Genomic DNA, 21,249 nt, shown 5'->3' with positions numbered 1-21,249 from the left:
ATGTTAAGCTTTGGGCAGGGGAAAAACGCTTGTGGTGCTTGCTCAGAGCAAGTAGAAATGTAGGCCTCGGGAGTTAGGGTGAACCAGATGTAGCTTTTTTTAAATGCAAAAGCAGGACTGATTTTGAAAGCACCCTTACTGAACACAACCGAAACATACCTTTCTTCTCTAGCAGTGGGCACTGATAAACAAACCACTTTCATGTTAATGGAACTGGCTATGGATGACACGGATTGCCTGGCACCTGTAAGGTCACAACTTCACACCTGTGGAACAGTTCTGCAATATATATATATATATATATATTTGCTTTCGTAGATTTTCACGGGTACAGGAATGCAGGTTTTGGTGTCCTCGGGTGTCTTCCCGTGTAAAAGTTGGGGTGTCTAGGCGACGTTTCGACGAGGTCTCACTCGTCATCTTCAGGCTGGTGCTTTCGGCTTCTTGTTACTGGAACAGAGCAGGATCTCAGTGTTTGAGTTCCTATAAATACTGTAGAGGGGGTGTGGTGTATAGCCTCCAATGTTCTGGGCAGAGAGGAAGTTCCCAGGCTAGTGTGCCTTTTCTTCTTTTGTTCCTTAATTACTTGAGAGATATCTTGAGTGATTTCTTGAGTGATATCCTGAGTACCACTTAGGTGGGTCATTAGGTGTGGATTAGTTGTTAAAGTCTTTGTGTCTTGACCTCTTGAACTTTGTGAAGAGTTTTCCTGAGAAGATGGCTGTACTGTACTTAGTTGTGCTCTGGCTTGGCTTCGTGTATAGGGGCGAGCTGTGGTTTTGTGGCTTGTGTCAGCCAGATCTGTGTAGGGATTGCAGGGGGGTGCAGCATCCGGAGGTGCCACCATGGATTGGCTACTGGATGGTGTCTGTAATTCATCTGTGGAGAGGGTCTGGGTTTGGGTCTGGTGTGGTTGATTGGTGTTGGCGTTCTGTGTGCCTCTGGATCTGGTGTCAGTTTTTGTGGGGAGGGCTAATTTCCAGATGTCTGGCAAGCGGGATGTGTCGTCACGCTTGTTCATGTTGTGAGGGTGTTTCTCTATCTCGATGGCTTCCATGAAAAGGCTTCCATGGAAGCCATCGAGATAGAGAAACACCCTCACAACATGAACAAGCGTGACGACACATCCCGCTTGCCAGACATCTGGAAATTAGCCCTCCCCACAAAAACTGACACCAGATCCAGAGGCACACAGAACGCCAACACCAATCAACCACACCAGACCCAAACCCAGACCCTCTCCACAGATGAATTACAGACACCATCCAGTAGCCAATCCATGGTGGCACCTCCGGATGCTGCACCCCCCTGCAATCCCTACACAGATCTGGCTGACACAAGCCACAAAACCACAGCTCGCCCCTATACACGAAGCCAAGCCAGAGCACAACTAAGTACAGTACAGCCATCTTCTCAGGAAAACTCTTCACAAAGTTCAAGAGGTCAAGACACAAAGACTTTAACAACTAATCCACACCTAATGACCCACCTAAGTGGTACTCAGGATATCACTCAAGAAATCACTCAAGATATCTCTCAAGTAATTAAGGAACAAAAGAAGAAAAGGCACACTAGCCTGGGAACTTCCTCTCTGCCCAGAACATTGGAGGCTATACACCACACCCCCTCTACAGTATTTATAGGAACTCAAACACTGAGATCCTGCTCTGTTCCAGTAACAAGAAGCCGAAAGCACCAGCCTGAAGATGACGAGTGAGACCTCGTCGAAACATCGCCTAGACACCCCAACTTTTACACGGGAAGACACCCGAGGACACCAAAACCTGCATATATATATATATATATATATATATATATATATATATATATGACAAACACATACTTCAATGCCCCTTGAAACATGGGCTGGGGCATGTTTGTCAACTGAATCAGCATTCAGTTCATTGGTATGCAAGCATGCAATTTCAGTTGAGCAGCTATGAGGAAACAGGTTTTGAACTACAGCAGAGAGAATGCCAATGAAGCCTCTTTTTATGCCACATCTATCACCCCTAGTATGAAAGACATGCTGTACTCAAAGCATGCACTGAATATGTCTACCATTAATATGTATACCCATGATTTTTCAGACTGGGGCTTTGGAAGGTCAGGTCTTGTGATTAAAGTTGAGAGGGTATAGAAAGGCACCAAAAGTTGTTTGTTTATTTGATTATTTTAGTTAATTTAATGAAGAGGACACTTTTATAAATGTCATTCATGCCAGTAGGTAATAATACTACTAAAAACAAACAACCCCTTTTACCAGAAGAACTCTTGACATGACCATTAGAATTATAAAGAAGAAAAAGACCTTTCTTTATAAATCCACTAATGTCTGACAGTGTTTTCATGTTGAATCTGAATGCCAGGCGTCTTGATTTTCATTCTTTCATTTTTGCAGAAATGCAGAATTACCTTCACAACAGATAATTACACATGCTTATCTTTATATTTCCATCATAGTTGGAGTCAAAGGAGAAAAAGGAGACCCTGGTGAAAAAGGTGAACGTGGCACAAAAGGGGACTCTGGAGTTGGTGGAGTTCTGCCGACAAATGGTGCTAAAGGTGAAAAGGTAATGTGATTACGTGTGGATCTCCTTTCCTGTTTTCATCATCCAAAAGGGACAAAGTTTTTATTTTTATTTTTAGGAATAGAGTCTCACCATCAGCCTCTTTCACATCACTTACTCCCTGCCTTGAGCTTTGCCTCCTCTCGGATGCCTTCATTGTTGCAGAAGTCACTGGGATTGGAGTTTCTGAGCATCTTGTTGGGCTGGGATGAGCGGCATTTTGCTCTTTCAGAATGAAGTGGGGGCGAAATGTGATTATTATTTTTTTGCATGTGCAGTGAAGTGACTCTTCATCAAATCTGGTCGGTTTGTAAACAAATTTGAGAAGGTCTGCTGTAATTCTCATCCTGCCGTGTTTCTCCCTGAGTTGTGGATGGTGGAGGGGAGAGTAACACTAACTTTTAGAACAAAAGCCTTCAGGAAGGAAGGAACTCAAGGAGTCCTGGTACTGCCATGAAGATCGGAGATAATCAAAATTATGACACCTGCTCACATTCTGCTGCTGCCAATATGTGAAATCATTTCCCACCACTAGCACCTTTCTGCTCTCTCTTTCATCTTTCGGTCATGTTCATGCTCAAGACATAAATCTGGAACAGTAGCTGTGCAGAGGACAGTTTTCTTAGTGTTAATTGCTTGTCCAGTGGAAAGACACAAAGCCTACTTTAGCTTTCTTCAACCTGGTGTACTCCAGAAGTTTTGGACTACAACTCCCATCAGCCCCAGCCAGTACAGCTGCACCACTTGGGGCTGATGGAACTGTAGCCTGAAATATTTGGAGGACACCAGTCTGGGGAAAATCTAGCCTATCTGATTGTAGAGTGTGGTAAGAGGTGAATATTGAAGTGTATGAACCAGGAAGAAGGAGGCTTCTTACGCTCATCACACGCTAATGCTCCCCCTTTTTGAAAGAGATGCTGCTTGCAACCCTGTACTGTGAACTTTCCTTTTTTATATAATAATAATAATAATAATAATAATAATAATAATAATATTTGTACCCCGCCCATCTGGCTGGGTTTCCCCAGCCACTCTGGGTGGCTTCCATAGAAACCAAAAAACACTAAAATATCACACATTAAAAACTTCCCTGAACAGGGCTGCCTTAAGATGTCTTCTGAATATCAGGTAGTTGTTTATCGCTTTGACATCTGATGGGAGGGCGTTCCACAGGGCGGGCCTTTAGGTCTTGTAGAAAACTTAACTTATGGGATGTGAGGTGTGGGTTGTTTGTTCATGAAAAACATATCAATTAATTCATCCATTGTCAAAGAAATGACCCATGAACTAATTTCCTTTGCCACAAAAGGAAGTTGGATTTGACCACGGGTGTTTGTTTCCTAAAACAGAGAATTCAACCTCATTTTGCTATGTTTTGCTATACTGAAAAGCCTTGTGTTTGTTTTTGCAGGGAGAAAAAGGAGAGCTGGGTGTTAAGGTGAGCCAAGCTGCTGCATTGTTTGATTTTAAAAGTGGTTTCATGTGATGATAATTTATTTGGGTGGATTCCACCTATCCTAAACACTAATAGGGAACTCATTCTCAGAGTGCGGATTGTTATATAGCCAAAACAGCACCATAGAAGGGTGAATCTCCAAAGTAGCCCATTGGGAGCTGAATGTGCTTAGTAGCCATGGGGCTCTAGCTGTGTGTGAGAGAACTGACAACAAGGGGGAGAGGAGGAATGGAATGGAGTGACCTGAAGAGGGCATGGCTGGCTGAAACCCTGAGCAGAAGCATTCATCACTGCAACACTTGGTTGCAGGTCCCACTTGGATTTTTAAATGTAAATTAGAAGTTCATCCATATAGAAATATAGGCAGCTATGCCTTGCACAGTCAGAGCACTGGTCCATCTAGCATGTTATTGTCTATATGGATTGGCAGTGGCTCTCTAGGGGTTCAGACAGGCATGCCAGAGATTGAAACGGACGCTAGCTGTAACAGAACAACATCCTTCCAGTAATGCGCCCCTAAGATTTATGTAAAATAGTGAATATCCCTAAGATTTTACTGGTTATAATGCCAGACCAAATATTTTACTGAATATAACTTTTTAATGTTTTATTGTGTTTTTTATATATGTTGGAAGCTGCCCAGAGTGGCAACCCAGTCAGATGGACGGGGTACAAATAAAATCATCATCATCACCATCATCTGGTCTCTTAACACTCAGTGGCGCCAAATGAGCAATTGCCCAGATAGTGCCTTGGGGTCTGAGTGGTGGTTTCTGATGCAGTAACAGAGAACTGGAGCCAGGATGCTAATGCACAGCCTTATTCTAGAACATGGTGTGCAACCAACACACCTTTGTGAGAGTTCCTTGGCTTCTTGCAAGATACCAAGGAATGGAGATGGAACTGCAGCTCACCCTGTCGCTCACATCCGGGGCCCCTTTAAGGAGCTGTGCTGCAGCTGTTTTGTTCACTTGCCACCCAAGGTGGTGGTTGGACAGGATGGTGAAGCAGCATCTGGACCGGCCCCATGTGGGCAGAAAGGGTGTGACCCTGGGCACTTGGCAGTAATTAATATCAGACTTCCTGTTCATCTTTCCTTGAAAATGACATGTGTTGCTTTTTTCTGTTGGTGTGCATAACTGTATGTGCTATGGCTATCTGTATTTGCAATATGGCAATCGTGTGCCATGGGAGGATATTTCCTTGCTCCAAATATACCTCCTTATCTACAGCACTGCTGGTGTTGAGCTTGCTAGTAGCAATTATTTTGAAGAGGATAGGGATTTGTGGCTGGAATAAAGGAAGGCAAAGAAAAAATGCACATGGATACCAGCCGAGAAATACTTTTAAGAGAGGAAAGCAGGAAGGCCTTGGTAGTAAAGGGGGTCACATCTGCCAGATGCCCACTTCTATATTCTCATGAGGGAATTGTTAAGTTGTGTGGGTGAACGTATCAGACGACACAGCGATTCTTCAAACAGCTCTTGTTTATTCACAGGCCAGAACAGAACTGAACTGAAGGGTTCAGCTAGCCTGCTTATATAGAGCTCCAGTACAACGTAACTGTAACAACATTCTGTAACTATCCAATCACTCAACGTCACTTTCAATCCCTTATTTGCATATGTGGACCTGAACTATCTACACTACAGTATCCCCCTGCTGGCCCAGGATGAGAACTTCAGTACATGACAGGAATAGTATCTGATTGCTTTCATTTTCCATCTCTCCCTCTCCCTCAACCATGTCTAGGGAAATGCCGGCTTCGGATATCCAGGCGCAAAAGGACAGAAAGGGGAGCCTGGTGACCAAGGGTCTCCTGGCCCTGCTGGGCCCCCAGGCCCTCCTGGGACCATTGTGCAGCGCCCTGACGGTTCTGTGGTGGAGCAGGTTGCTGGGCCTCCAGGACCCCTGGGGCCACCAGGGCTGCCTGGGAAAGATGGCTTGCCTGGAAAGGACGGAGAGCCTGTAAGTAAACTCTTTTTAAAGGTAATGTCTGGTTTCAAGTGCAGGGTTTGTGTTAAGGAGGAAAAGGGGTTCTTCAGCTATGCAAATCACTTGCAGTCTTTGAATCCTTGCTGTTAAAATAACGGCCCAGACACCACGTCACAGTAAACCATAGTTTATTGGTAGTTAAACTATCAGTTAATGGTTTACCAGACAGATGACACCTTCCTTGCCCTTTCTGTAATATGAGCAGAAGCAACAAACCACAATTTCTGTCCTAGTATCCTGTTCAGATTAGGATTGTAACTTGTTTCACTCAGACAAATAATGATTGGTAAGCCAAAAACAAACCTTGACTTCATGGGCTGGAGCAAAACAAGCCGCAATCCCCAGCGGAGATGTATCACAAAAACAGGGACTGTGATTTGTTCATGTAAGGGGAGGAGTGAAGCAGGAACCAACTGCATTTCATAGTAAACATAGTAAACTTTGATTTACTGTGATCTGTGAAAGCAGCAAGTGCCTAAACTGCTGGTGTATGGCCAACTTATAAAACACCTCTAGAGCTGCAGGTGAGATCCCCTGTACCAGACTCCCAGATCGTATTTTTTTAATGGAGATTTCAAAATGTAAGTAATTCTCATCTATGTAGTCCCTACTAGTAATGAAATTAGCCATCAGTCTTTCACACATTATTGAGTTTGTTTTCTGCATAATGTTCTCTTTAGGGAAATTTTCTCCTGCTTTTTTGATTGTATACTCTGTTCCTCCTGTATGTGGTTGTGTGATCATTGCCTTCCATGGTTAGTTTCCTTTAAAAAATGTCTTTTTACTACCTTATCAGAGCCGCCTCAAATAATTCCTTCCTCATTCCCAACCATATTACAATGGCTCACTTTGCCCATTGTTTGCTTCCTTCTTCAGCAACCTTTCTCTTTCAATAAGCCCTTTAAGTGGAGATTTTCATAGCCTGCAGTCTGCTTTGTACTGTAAACTATTTTTTAACCGTTTCTATATACAGAATTATTTTTAAATGTTTGAATTGTTTTTAATTGCTTTTACACTTCCTTCTTTCATGGTTCTAAATCTTTTATTTGTTTTATAGTTGTATATTTTCTTACTGTAACCTGCCCTGGGACCTTCTGGTGAAGGGCAAGTGTACGTGTATATTTTTAAAACCATTTGAAAGTTCTGACAAGAGGGATTTTTCCTATGTTTCATGGAGTGTTTATGGCTTTAGGCTTGCCTTTCCCAGCAGCTGTCTCAACCCAATTGCTTTGTAAGTGCTGAAGAAGTACCAAAAAAAGTAGGCCCGGGACTTAGGGCAGCTTGAAATGATAGCTGCTGAATTACAACTTTGTAGAAAATGTCTGGCATTTGCTAACCTCCTATGTTTTATTCTTACTAGGGAGATCCTGGTGAGGATGGCAAACCAGTAAGTTCTGCTCTTTTGTCCCTCAACTTTTCAAGATAAATTCCTCAACTGGTATAGTTATAGGGAAATAGATTTAACCTTAGTGCTTTCCATAAAAAAGTAGTTTCTTTCTTCTCTTGCCTATTTTAGGAGTATAGAAAATAATTACAGTTCTTGGAGTTTCCCTTTCCTGAACTTTGAAATCCCTGTTTGGGGTTTTTATTTTTTTAGTGGAGACAAAGTGCTGTGTAACAGTAACAGTAAACATAACAGTAAACAACCTGATCATAGTTTAAAAATAATAATAATAAATAAAAATGAAAATGAAACAAAAATATTTTTTAAAATAAAAATGTTTTAAATGTATTAATATTTTATAGAAATACTTTATTGCATCACTTTCAAGCATGTCTGTGTCTGGTATTTTGTCACAAATGTTTGTTTATGAGACGTCAAAATAGTTAGAACATTGTAAACTAAGCCCCCAGCATGCATGGTGTGTGTACTGCTTCTTAACAGGAACTTGGTTTTATCATCTGTCATGGTTGCTTAGCTGAGATTCCTGCATTGCAGGGGGTTGGACTAGATGACCCTCAGGGTCCCTTCCAACTCTGCAATTCTACTATTCTATAATCTATAATCTTAAACAGATTTTCTTAATGTAGAGCCCGGGTGGCAGGTGCTGTTCATCAGAAGGCACTTCATCTTGGAGTGACTTTCAGCTGCCTTGCACAGTGGTCTAGTTTGCATGTCACTCTAAACCAAAGTGGGAAGGAGCTTGCAGCTGTGTTCTTCCTCCACAGACCTATCTGCAGCTGTGATGTGCTGAGTTAGCCAAATGCATCATTTGAACCTGGGCTTGTAGTTTTCTATAGATTAATCATGAGCTTGTAACCAAGAAGAAAACCTTGTGTGGTGTGTGAACTGAGGTATGATGTGCAACTGTGTGTGTGTGTGTGTGTGTGTGTGTTTATAAACATGTTTTAGATGCTTCTCTGTGGCTCTTCTGGGATCACCCAGACGCCATCCCATCACTTCCCTGACTTATTTCCTTTGCAGGGTGATGTTGGCCCTCAAGGATTCCCTGGGACGCCGGGAGAGCCTGGCCAGAAAGGTGAAAAGGTATGAGCTTCCTTCACATGGGCATATTCTGGTATCATTGAACTCTCAAGTTCAGCAGCCATCGGTGTTTTCTGAGCAGATTTCATTTGTGGCTGCTTTGCGAAAGTGTGGCCAATGCTCCCAGCCCTGTCATTTCCTCTCTTCACCTAGGGTGATGCAGGCATCGGTCCAAGAGGTTCTCCTGGGCCACCAGGACCACCTGGGCAACCAGGATTCAGTTCAAAACTGGACAAGTTGGTGAGTCCCAGATACCCACAATAACTGCATGGGAAGAAGCCATTCTCCTTGTCACTGCCCCCTCTGGTTGAAGCTGTCTGGTGTAGCTGTTTGCTTTCCTCTGAAGCCACATTTCACCCTTCCCTCTCTCTCCCTTTATTTAAATATTTATAAACCACTCTTCCATTAAAAAAAATAACAAGTCTGTGTGTGGCATAATTTTTTTATTGTGTGCATTAAGTTTCTTAGCATGTTTTTTTTTAACATCCAGTAAAAATCATTTTATTTACCCAGACCTTTTAAGAGTTTATTTTTCATTCTGTATTTGTTGCTGTATTTATTATCTGTTTTGCTCTTAAATATCGCACTGCTTTTACCAATGTTACGTTTTATTGTAAGAAGTGCTGTAGGCTGAACAATTGAATAATAAATGAAAAAGTAAATACTAGGCAATTGGAGAGAGAGAGAGAGAGAGAGAGAGAGAGAGAGTACTTTTCTTTCTCAATTATTAGAACACCCTTCACAATGTCTTGAGTCTGACTCTCTTTCGGGATAATCTTAACTCCTTATGCTGTTAAACTCACAGCAAGGAATCCAGAGTTAGGCCTGAGTCATGCAATTCTTTACCCCTGTAGCATTTCTCATTGGTGCGCTTATAGAACAGTGTTCTTTTCTTCCAGACATTTATCGATATGGAAGGCTCTGGTTTTGGAGGGGATTTGGAAACCTTACGTGTAAGTACCAAAAAGCAGTGTGAACAGGTGCTACCTTCAGAAGGATTTCTTCCGGGGAGGTGGTGTATGGCATGCACCTCAGAAGTTAACTTGCGCCACAAATGCTCTCTTTTATTATATGTTCACACCTGATTTTGAATCCTATTTGTTGTGTTTCAGGGCCCCAGAGGACAACCCGGGCCCCCAGGACCACCTGGTGTGCCTGGCTTGCCAGGACAACCTGGAAGAATTGGGACGGATGGCAGTGACCTTCCAGGGCCCCCTGGCCTCCCTGGAGTGCCAGGTCGAGATGGCAGCCCAGGACCTCCAGGGCCTCCTGTAAGTTAAAGAAGATGCGGGGAAGGAATAATTGAGGATGGTAAAATGCGAGTCTGTCTCCAGAAACTGCCCCAGCTCCCAGTATTATGGGGCTTTGGCTTTGGTTGTCAACTCTTCCACTGCAGAGGCATGGAAAGGGGTGGGAGCCTTTGCCTGCTGCTTTGTTTGCTCCTGTGGGGTTGCTGGAGTTAGTCCACCAAGTAAAAGCTTGCCAGGTGTTACCAAACCCTTAAAGTTATTGCACGTTATAGGCTCCCTGTATTGTGTTAGCAGCATTTTCATTGGAGTTGACCTGAAACATGGTCTTGATTAATTAGATGCATATAAGAAACTTAGGCTTCTGTTCTGCTACTTTGGGTATAGGTCACAAATAGTCCTATATATGTGTGAGCATCACCCAAAGCTAAAACAGTATCCCAAATATAAGCATGAGCTATAATAATGTGAATATTTCACAATCTTGTAGCCAAGAGGTACAAGTATGACAGTCTAAACTAGTAGCTTGTGGAACACAGGGCAACCTACTTTTCCTTTGGTGTGTGTGTGTGTGTGTGTGTGTGATAATCCGTCCCAAGTTGCTTCTCTGCACAGTTCCAAACAATGGAGCTTCTTTTATGAATAAACACACACCCGGAGCATCACAGGGAGAAAAGTGCTTTGTGGACACACCTTGGAGTGAAGAAACAGTGAGCAAGGGAAAGGTTTCACATTGAGAGCCAGTGTGATGTAGTGGTTAGAGCGTTGGACTAGGACCTGGGAGAGCAGGGTTCGAATCCCTACTTAGCCATGAAGCTCACTGGGTGACTTGGGCCAGTCATCATCACTTAGCCTAACTGAGGCATAGGCAAACTCGGCCCTCCAGATGTTTTGGGACTACAACTCCCACCATCCCTAGCTAACAGGACCAGTCAGAGATGCAATTCCCATCAGAGATGATGGGAATTGCAGTCCCAAAGCATCTGGAGGGCCAAGTTTGCCTATGTCTGGCCTAACCTACCTCACAGGGTTGTGAGGGTGAAATGGGGAGGAGAACCGTGTATAGCACCTTGAGCTACTTAGAAGAAAAAGGTGATATATAAATGTAATAAATAAAATAATAAATAAATCACACACACACACACACACACACACACACACACACACACACACTGTAATCTTTCATTCAAAAGTTGTGTCCAGTGGAAAATAGCTTTCATTCTTTTGGTACACAAAGACGTGTACCATATGTAGTTCTGTTTAGAGGGGAGAGACGGTATCTTTTGACAAGGAATGGGCTTGGGATTAATGGATGCAAACTGGCTTATGGCAGCTTTTAAAACAACTTTCCTTTTCTAATCTTTTCCAGGGCCCTCCTGGTTCTCCAGGAAAAGATGGGATAGCTGGCCAGCCTGGACTGAATGGAGCTAGTGTATGTATATTTCCCTCTTAGCTGTGCAAGTTCCTTTCACAGAGTTGTAATCCTGCCTCAGCAAGCCTGAGAAAATAGGCTGCCTCTGGCTTGAATTTAGTAAAAAAGAAAAGCACATTCACACTTCTTTTCCTTTGCTGTTTCCAGGGAGAACCAGGAGAACTAGGCCTCCCAGGAGCACCTGGACCTAAGGTAGAATAGCTCACTTTCTGGGTACAGTACAGTACAAGGACAGGACAGAGTAAGACTGAGGTTGTCTTATCTCATAGGTGGTTCAGACATTTATTCTTCTTTTCCTGCTTCTCAACCTTCCTATTTTCCATTTACTTTCCCCCACCTAACTAGAACACTCTGCTTCCTATCTCCCCTGATGTGTTAGAGATACTTTCTTACTACTACAGAGCCCCATACAGGGGAAGACAAAAAATGGAGGTAACATCTCTGTACATGTGTTTGTGTGGCACAAAAAATGCAGTTTGATATGTGTGCAGAGGTGTAATAACAATACAGTGTGATCCTGCATGTTGAATGGTTTGTGGAATTGTGGGGAGAAAGCCCCCTGCCCTCTATTGCAGTATGACATGCAGCTCTGGGTGTTTTCTAACATGTTCTTTGAACTGGCCTAATTGGTGGTGGTAGTCCCATTTTAAAAAAATAAAAATAACCAGATTAAAAAAATAAAAATAAAATAAAAATAAAAAATAACCATGTAAGGTTTCTTTTCTCACCTAGGCACTGGAAAAGACACATATATCCACATCTCCTTCTATTAACCCAGCACTCTTAAGAGATGTAAAAGAAGATGCAGATTTTTTCCCCTCTAGCGTTTTTGACATTATTTTATTAAAAGCAAGCTTAAAAACATTTCAGATGAGAATGCCTTTATTATCGAACACTGATAAGACAATAGCATCTAGCTATAAAATAAAAGCAGTCTATATTTCCTGTAAGCTACACTTCCCATAGACCATAATTTACTTTCTCTTTTTACTGCACATGTTCTGCCTGATAATGAACAAAATACAGACTTTGGGTACAGTCCTGAAGCCAGTGTGTCTGACGTCAGATTTCCTTACATATCCCCAGTACACTTGCTTATGTAAAAGACTTAAACGTGTGTGTAGACCACCAGTTTGGGCCACAGAAACCACTCCTGTACAGGAGTGCAAATAAACTGTTGTGTGCATTCAGAGGTTCTGTGTGGTGCATATCTACATGCTAAGTCTGCTGCAATTCGACAGCTGCAAAATTCAAAATATGCAGGCTGAGTTAGTCCCCAATTTTATGCAATTTAGGGTGCTTCCTCTGTTCAGCTGCACACACTTACATCATTGTAACACTTGTGGCATTGTACACTTCAACCAGTGTGAGCATCTGACGACAGAGCGCAGATCAGAAGCATGTGCCATTCTGGGATGTGATGCGCATACAGATGTTTGTAATGCATGTAACGAGAGAGAGGCAGCATTGCAAGGTTTTCTTTCAGAAATACTGTGCATAATATCCTATTACCAGGCTCCTTTTGGCCCTCTTGTACTTTCCTTCTCTCTGCTCTTTTCAAACATCCTTTCCTGTTTTCTTCCAGGGCAGTAAAGGGGATGCAGGGTCTCCGGGAGCACCGGGCGAAACTGGCCTGGCAGGCCTTCCTGGGCCCATGGGTCCCCGAGGACAACCTGGTCCTCCTGGCCCACCTGGGCCAGCCTTTGGGCCTGGATTTGTGAGTACCGTATTTGAAATGCCATTGTTGAATACACCACTGTTCAGTGGGCCCCATAAGACCCAAGAAGTGCAAAATGTTGGAAAAACTTGGTTGTACTACTAATAGTTGTTCCATCAATGTGTGAGGTGCTTAACAGATTACCAAACAAATAGAAATGGTCCTCTTTTCAAACTCAATGTGAACATGGATGAAGGCAATAAAAGGAGGAGAGACAGGTGGAGGCAAGGGTAAATAGGTGTAAATTAAGTTACACACAGGCTACAGCCACACATTCATACCACTTTAACAGTCATTCCTTTTGCCCCAAAGAATCCTGGGAACTGCAGCTTACAGACCTACAATTTCCAGCCCCCTTGAACTCTGCTTCCTAGCATTCTTTGGGAGGGGTGATTTAAATGTATAGTGAGACTTTGCTTCAGTAGGAGATGAAGACTAAGGGACTAAGTCAAAAGTTTCCTGGGAAAAGAGGGATTTGAAGGATGTGAGAGCGGAGTGATGTCACATAGATGTTTAGAAGGGAGTTCCAGGTATAAGGAAAAGCAAGGAAGGAAGAGTAGAATAGTTTGAGGGAGCAGGAGATGGTCAGAATTATCCACTGCATCTCTCTCAAAGACCAAAGCTTTTCTCTGCCAATCCCAATTTCCGTACCTCCATAGAAATGAACCAAGTGGTTTAGGCACATGGGAATTTTTACACTAACCCTGTGACTTTGGCAACAATGTATGCAAGAACCAACTGTCTAATTAGATAATGTTTATTAGGAATAAAGAAGGAAAGGGAGAGAACAAAGGAACTAAGCAGAATATTGAAAATAAAAGGAGCTCTTTAGCTCAAGTCTAGCTCATCAAGAACCAGTGACTTAGAAACAGGCATAGCTGGTCATTTGCAGGGTTTTCTGTTGGTCAGTGATGGACAAGGGACTTTAGTGTGAGGGACAAAAGGCTGCATGGCCATAGCCTCTCTCTTTTTTAAAGAGTTTCCTACCCACATTGCAGTTGAGTGTCCGGTGGCACTTCTCAGCCAATTATTTGCCAAGTCGTTTGTAAACACCTGTAGGGGAGTTAGAGGGGTGAGGATGGCAGGAAGCTCCTGGGGATGTGAATACCGGTATCTTAGTGTTCACTCTCACTGGGATTTCTTGATGTTGCTTCCAGAGGGACCTATCCTGTGCTTGTGTATTTGGGAACTTGGACATGTCTGGCTTGCTCAAGCAAAATGGATGGCAAGGGATCAGGGATTTTCTCCACAGGCTTTACCTGATGACAGTTCTGCCTGGAGACTAACGCCATCCATTCTTTCTTAGGATGACATGGAGGGCTCAGGGCTGCCGTTGGTTTCTGCTGTTCCTGGAGCACGTGGACCAGAAGGGCCACAGGTATTCCTCATTCCATTTCTCAGCATTGCCTTCCTCCAAAGACTCCAGCACTGTGAGCACCTGCTTGGGAACATGCAGGATTTGAACAACACAAGCTTTATTTATGAGTAAAGATGCATAGGAATGGGCTGTTAATCAGTTTATATTTTTTATGAGTGTTGAGGTTAACCTTTCAGCACTGTGTGGCCATGTGTTTCCACTTGTGATTAAGGGGTGCAGACCAAAGAAGAAAGTTATGAGCCTTTGAAGTTATCTTCTGACCCCCTCATCGACAGTATGATGGCATATAATTGCCTGGGTCTATGTTGGACATGAATTAAAAGTTTCCATGTTGCCAGTGTCCAGCTGGAAACCTTCGGTCTGTTGTTGTTCCTCTTACAAAAACAAGCATCTTCCACTAATTGCCATGTTAATATCCTAGTCCACAGCTGAGTGTCAGGCACACTCTGAAAAGACAGACCTTGCCTGTAGACTGTGATACTTAAGATCTGAATAGCAGACCTTAAGTTACGCTATAAAACATTGATCCTGCTATGTCAATATTGTTAATGGATGCTAAATATACACAACAGGTATAAATATGGCTTTGAGGAGATAGTGCTCTTCTATAGGTCATGAAATCTGACAGAATTGAGTTGATGACCATTTTTATTTTTATAGGGACCACCAGGGCTTCCAGGACTCAAGGTCAGAATTATTGCTGTTGCTATTTTGTTGTTGTTGTTTGCTGCTGTATTTAACTAGTTGGTTGGTAGGCAGTATGGCTTGGCTTGTTTTAAGCCAGAGCTGCACCCACAAATGAAGGTATCCGTCTCTCTACCTGATCTGAACTCCATTTAGTGTCCAGTGATCTTCTTAAAAAATCATTTTCCTACTCAAGTTAAGATCCTTTCCATAATGGCAAAATGTGGATGGTGGTAGGTGGAGGGGGCAGAGGACTACTGAGTTTTGTGGTGTTGTTACAATGAAGCACTCCGAGTATTGAACTAGTATAGAAACTCAGGTTGGTGGAAATATATTGTGCAAGGCATGAATGAATCAGGTGTGAATAGTATGGCAAGATGAGGCTGTCACGATGCTTTCCTTAGTCCTGTCTCTTGTCATTCAGACTAGGATAACCTCTTCATTTTGGTGCAGCATCTTGGCTCTCACAAAGGATGCATACGGACCTAAAAACAGGACTGTCAAAAGCAGGGGTCAGCAACCTTTTTCAGCCATGGGCCGGTCCACTGTCCCTTAGACCACGTGTGGGCTGGACTATTTTTTTTTGGGGGGGGGGATGAACAAATTCCTATGCCTCACAAATAACCCAGAGATGCATTTTAAATAAAAGGACACATTCTACTCATGTAAAAACACCAGGCAGGCCCCACAAATAACCCGGAGATTCATTTTAAATAAAAGGACACATTTTACTCATGTAAAAACACGCTGATTCCCAGACCACCCATGGGCCGAATTGAGAAGGCGATTGGGCCACATCTGGCCCCTGGGCCTTAGGTTGCCTACCCCTGGTCAAAAGGCAAGGTGCATCTCTCCAACTGCCCTAGCAGAGCATAGACAGGACCCTTCCAATTTAGATGGTGCTGCACACGTGTCACATACTGTCACAAGTTCCATCCCACCATCAATAGCACAAAAAGATAGCCTGGGCTAGGACTCAAATGGAAAAACAAAATAGAAAAATTAGAGAGCACGTCTTTTATTTAATGTGACCAGTAAAAATAGGCCTTCTGCGTGTCTTTTTGTTAATTTTCAGGGTGATGTCGGCAGCCCTGGTCTCCCAGGTTTGCCTGGAGTAAAGGTAAGATCATGTCATAAATATTGAGAAGTACTAGGTGAACTTTGTCTCCACCTCCCCTGCCATGACTGCTGGTTTATAAGAGATGTTTTGTTACTGTACTGCTATGAAGTATTTTAACAGGAGCTGGACTGGATTGCTGAGTGGCATTTGTGGGGAAGGCTAGGATCCCTTATTAGGCTCCTTTGTTTGTTTGCAGGGAGACCCTGGATTGGCAGGTCTGGATGGTCGTCCTGGGCTAGAGGGTTTCCCAGGACCACAGGTGAGCATGAATTTCAGTGCAGTCATTCCTCTCTTTCTTGGCATCTTTCGGACAAACTCACAGAAAAGAATATCCTACAAATGTTTCTTTTTGAAAGCTAAAAAGCTGAAAATTAAGATACCCCTACAAATAATGAATAGGTTGTATCCAATTGAAATGAACAGACTTACGTTTGTTAATTTAGACGGCTCTCTTCTGAGTAGAGCCTAGTTGGATGCAGCCTTCTGTGTGTAAGTGTAGCTCAGGAAGAAACCCTCAGGAAGAAACATGGACTTCACAGCTGTATTATTCTCATCTCCCATGTCTAGTGTGTGCCCTCATAGAATGACAATGTTGTTCTCCTCATCTGTAAGTAATCACACACCTCAAATGCAACAATATTAATTGCACTCATCCCTAGGATAGTCCCAAGAGAGGGATCACTCTTCTTCCTTGTTTGTAAATGGAGAACAGATTGAGTGATGGTAGGTGACCCAAAGCCCACCCAATGAGTCCATGACTGAAGTGTGGGTGGGAGTTCAGCCCAGATCTTCTGGATCCATGTCCAGGTCTCCATCTGCTGGACCACACTGGCTGTCACCTGCCACACAGTTCTTCACCAGACACAGTTCTCCATTGTGCGAAACTGTATCTTTCCCTGAAAATGTGTTTCTCTCCCCCATGTTTCTCATTTCAGGGGACAAAGGGTGACACTGGAGACCCAGGACCTAAAGTAAGTACCCCCATGGATTTCAGGAGAAGTTCTGTTTTTGTGTGTATGTGCATTATGTATGAGTGTGTGTGTGTACACAACATGTTATGGTAAAGTGTAGTCGGGCCAGGATTGGCTTGCAACAGTTTCCCTAATAGTCAGCTGGTGATCTGTTTTAAATTTTGTTGTTACTGTATTTTAACTGTTGTAAACCACTTCAATTTTTTAAATGAAATTGAAGTATACAAATGCTTTTAGCAAACAAACAGAAAATGGGCTAGAATGTGTGCAATTAATATGTTTTGCAACTCACCCCCTAAAAACTTTGTTGTTGTTGTTGTTGTTGTTGTTGTTGTTGTTGTTAATAATAATTTTTTATATTGCCCTTCATCCAAGGATCATATTTACGATATAAAACACAGAAATACATACCATAGTAACAAACGAAAACAATACCCCACCCCTGTTTAGAAGGCCACAGATAGTTAAAGGACAGAGGTCTGGTTATAGAGGCAAGTTTTTGCGTGGCACCTAAAGATATATAATGATGACACCAGGTGAGCCTCCCTGGGGAGGGCATTCCACAAATGAGGAGTCACTGCAGAAAAGGCCCCTTCTTGTGTTGCTGCCCTCCAGACCTCATATAGGGGAAGCACACGAAGAAGAGCCTCGGATGGTGATTGCAGCATCCGGGTTGGTTCACATGGGGAGAGGCAGTCCTTGAAGTATTGTGGTCCTGAGCTGTTGAAGGCTTTATAGGTCAAAACCAGCACTTTTAATTGGGCCGAGAAACTAATTGGCAGCCGGTACAATCAGGCCAGGATTGGTGTTCTATGCTCAAACTGTCTTGCCCCTGTGAGCAAGCTGGCTGCTGAATTCTGCACCACATTCAAATGTTCTCTTTCTTTTCTTTTGAGGGTGAACGAGGTCAAGATGGAATAGGGCTGCCAGGTCCTCCTGGACCCCCCGGCCCTCCAGGACAAGTCATCCTCCTGCCCAGTGATGATGTAAGGATATTTGTGCTTTTTTATTGACCCCTTCCTCTTACTTCTGCAAAATCATGCTATTTGCTGTGAATCAAAATGATACGATTCCATAGAGGAGCCATTCCGCAAAGAATCAATTCATTATTTCTAATTATAAAGGTAATTTGTTTCTGTATTTTCTAGTTCAGCATCAAACATGAAAATAATACCCTGAAGTTCAATGACTGATAGTTCTCAGTTTCCTTCTTGGCAGACATTGGCTTGGTTCACATACCACACTAAGGCAAACTAGTGCGAACATGTGAGCCTACCGGCTCCCAGGGAGAAGATCATGGCAACTTTGCTCATGTCCAGCCATTTTGCCGCTGTGCTGCATGGAGCTAAGCCATGGCTTTGCTTCGATTGTTGTCCAAACCTGGGCTCATGAATTAGCTCTCTCCAGACAGATCATGAGCTAAAACCAAGGTTGTTCTTGGTTTACTTACTGCTTGTGGTTTGCCTAGGAGAGCTGAAACCATGAGTTTGGATGACACACTAAGCCAAACCATGGTTTAGGTCAGTGCAGCTCAGCAGCAAAATGACTGAGAGGAGGGAAGTGCCTGCAATCTCGTGGTGGGGAGCTTGTAGGCTTGCAGGTTCATGCTAAACCATGGTTTGAACCAATAGGTGATTGCCTCTAGAAAATTTTCTACGTGTTCCTTGTTGGCGTGACTGGCTTCCCTGGCAATCCCCCCTGCTCATTTTAGTTTTTAGGCAAAGGGGTCTAGATGTCCTTGGACTTGGACTCAGTTGGGCATTCTTCTGAGTAGACATGTATTAGATTGCAAGATTTCTGATTTAAGCCAGTGGGTTCTCATGCTGAGAAAATACGGGGCCATATTCAACTAAATAATAGTGCTAGTGGGGGCCAGCACAAGAACTCCTGTTAACACATCAGAGTTTCTTCCTTGTGCCCCCCCCACTGCCCCAAATGGACTTGGAATGTATCCCTGAGGAACCCCCAGAATCCCAGCAAGCGGGGGGGGGGGAGGGGAGAGAAGAGGATTGTTCCATCAGAGAAGCTGAAATACTTTCACCAATCGACCAATTGTAATAGTTGAATTCCAGCCATGGTATGTGTCAGGGAACTGCCATCGGAGAGACAGGTAGTGGACAGGCTACAGGAGAATAGGAGAGAATCTGCAGTAGAAGAGGGAACCAGCAGGGGGAGTGCAGGAGTCACAGCGGAGGGGAGGCTCTGGGATGCTTCCAGTGAGAGTAGTGGAGAGGTAACGGGACCCCCGTTGGGAACGCCCACCCTTCGCCGGAAACTGTCACGCAGAGAGTCTCGAAAGCGCATGTCTGTCAAAGAGCTTTTATGTTGGCGTAAATTCCGTAGACGCCCACTGTCAGATTCTACCAGCGACTGACGGAGTCATGCTTTGGGGGCTCCGTTAGTGCATCGGTTTGGATGACCAGCCAAACCCCAGAGGGATCAAGCTTTTACGCACAAGCAGCACACTATCCCACCACAGTATGTAATGTTACATTTGAATTCAAGCCCATCTCTTTTCTCCAGCTACTGTTGATTTAATAGAAATGACAGGATAATGGTAGGAATAAGAATAAACAATTCAGTGTCATTGGTAAGAAATTTGTGGCATTTTACTGGACTTTGGGTCAGACTTTAGTTTGCCCCTCCAAAGAATATGAGGAAATACAATAAAGATCACATTTTAAGTATACCCTTTCATTATTTTCTATAGAAAACATTACCTACTCTGCCAGGCCCAGAGGTAAGTAAAAAGCAATTTCTATCCTCGTGATCACTTTATTCTGATTTTGTGAGAAGGATGTTGTGGCAAACTCCCTCAATAAGATAGGTATGAAAAAGAAGAAGAAGATGGGAGTGAGGTGATGTGATCTGGTTTGGGTATTTGAACACTTAGACTCCCTGTCAGTAACACTTGAGAGGTCTGGTATTCTCTTTATGTGGTAGCGTTTTCTGATAACCAACAGCAAGGATTTTTAATACTGTGAAAGGAAACTTATCCCTCAGCCAGAGGATCAAAGTAAGGATGAGGCACTATATAAACAAAACTGGAATTTTATTTAAACGTATTTGATGAACATTAGAGTTTATTGATTTCACTAATAAGGCAAAGCACTTTGTTTCAGTCAACAACACTTTACAGAAGAAATTAAGAACTTTACTTAAACCTTCATTTTAAACCGGTTTCTGATTAAACTGATTCCTCCTAGAATGGCCATTTGTTCTACTAAGCCAGTAAATCACTTCCAGCCCCTTCTAAGATATTTTCCTTCCCCACAGGGGAATAATATTGTTGCCTTGTTTAGCAAGCCCCTAACCACCTGAATAATCCCCAGCTAAACCATTTTGAGGCCCTATCTAGGCTCCAACCAAGCCCTATCTGATCTTCACCTGACAGTCAAACCTTATCCAACAGTTTAACTGCTGTTCTGACTTTTTGTTCTCTACTCTCTCTCAATTGGATGACAACTCCACCCAGCCCTGATTGGTTTCTGGGTCTTCAGGAGGCTGACTCAACATCCACCTGTCACAGATGTCAGTTATAAATAAGCATCAAGCATAAAGACATCTGTGCTGCAGATCCTCACATTGCTGATGTGCATCATATCCATGCAAATGTACAAAGCCACTTCTTCTAAACTGCTTCAGAAGCTAAGCTGGTGCAAGAGTGAGAATGATGAGACATTCCCTGTTATCCTCACCACACCGCTTACTCTGACACACTGTGTTGGGGTTCAGCTTGTTTCCAAGACCATGGCTGAGCAACTATAGTGACCCACACATTTGGGCTCGACTGATTACGTGCAAACAATTTATTTTAAAGTTTAAAGGGCTGGAGATAATGCTATTAAATATTTTATATGTTATTTATGCTACCCTATTTCTTCTTGCAGGGCAAACAAGGGCATGCTGGCTTCCCAGTAAGTAGTTGACCCAGTACTAGCCATACTGCGTAATGTTCAATGTAGCACTAAGCAGAGCATTCCTTCAGTGCAAGGATTTCTCCTTGTGCAACAGAACCATCTCTGCCTCTTCTCTCACCTGGGTTCCCCCTAAATCTGTTCCCAACCCTCCAGGACAGATTTGGGGACAGCATAGGGTGCACATGGCGGAAAGGGAGAATCCCTTTGTGTTAGTGCAAAAATGTGGTTGAATACGGCCCGGTGGCTTCACAGTGCTCAGATTGTAAGAATTTGG

The 21,249-nt window shown here is 43.2% G+C and overlaps 1 protein-coding gene across 4 annotated transcripts in view; it reads left to right on the top strand.

The window, feature by feature from the left end:
- The window catches only part of COL18A1 (collagen type XVIII alpha 1 chain), a 155,658-nt gene that overhangs the window by 115,500 nt on the left and 18,909 nt on the right, over positions 1–21,249 (top strand). For all 4 annotated transcript variants that reach the window (XM_081837096.1, XM_081837093.1, XM_081837095.1 and 1 more), the window contains 19 exons: positions 2,464–2,573; positions 3,982–4,008; positions 5,779–5,994; positions 7,382–7,408; positions 8,447–8,509; positions 8,660–8,746; positions 9,406–9,459; positions 9,619–9,777; positions 11,123–11,185; positions 11,333–11,377; positions 12,771–12,902; positions 14,209–14,280; positions 14,941–14,967; positions 16,040–16,084; positions 16,281–16,343; positions 17,020–17,055; positions 17,952–18,041; positions 19,766–19,795; positions 20,946–20,972. In XM_081837096.1, the coding sequence (XP_081693222.1) occupies positions 2,464–2,573; positions 3,982–4,008; positions 5,779–5,994; positions 7,382–7,408; positions 8,447–8,509; positions 8,660–8,746; positions 9,406–9,459; positions 9,619–9,777; positions 11,123–11,185; positions 11,333–11,377; positions 12,771–12,902; positions 14,209–14,280; positions 14,941–14,967; positions 16,040–16,084; positions 16,281–16,343; positions 17,020–17,055; positions 17,952–18,041; positions 19,766–19,795; positions 20,946–20,972 (1,373 nt within the window). The remainder of the gene's footprint in view (positions 1–2,463; positions 2,574–3,981; positions 4,009–5,778; positions 5,995–7,381; positions 7,409–8,446; positions 8,510–8,659; positions 8,747–9,405; positions 9,460–9,618; positions 9,778–11,122; positions 11,186–11,332; positions 11,378–12,770; positions 12,903–14,208; positions 14,281–14,940; positions 14,968–16,039; positions 16,085–16,280; positions 16,344–17,019; positions 17,056–17,951; positions 18,042–19,765; positions 19,796–20,945; positions 20,973–21,249) is intronic.

The sequence above is a fragment of the Podarcis erhardii genome (assembly GCF_964252035.2).
Source record: "Podarcis erhardii genome assembly, chromosome: 1".
Lineage (NCBI taxonomy): Eukaryota > Metazoa > Chordata > Lepidosauria > Squamata > Lacertidae > Podarcis > Podarcis erhardii.
Note: the sequence above shows the minus strand (reverse complement) of the source record. Positions and strands in the feature narration are given on the sequence as shown.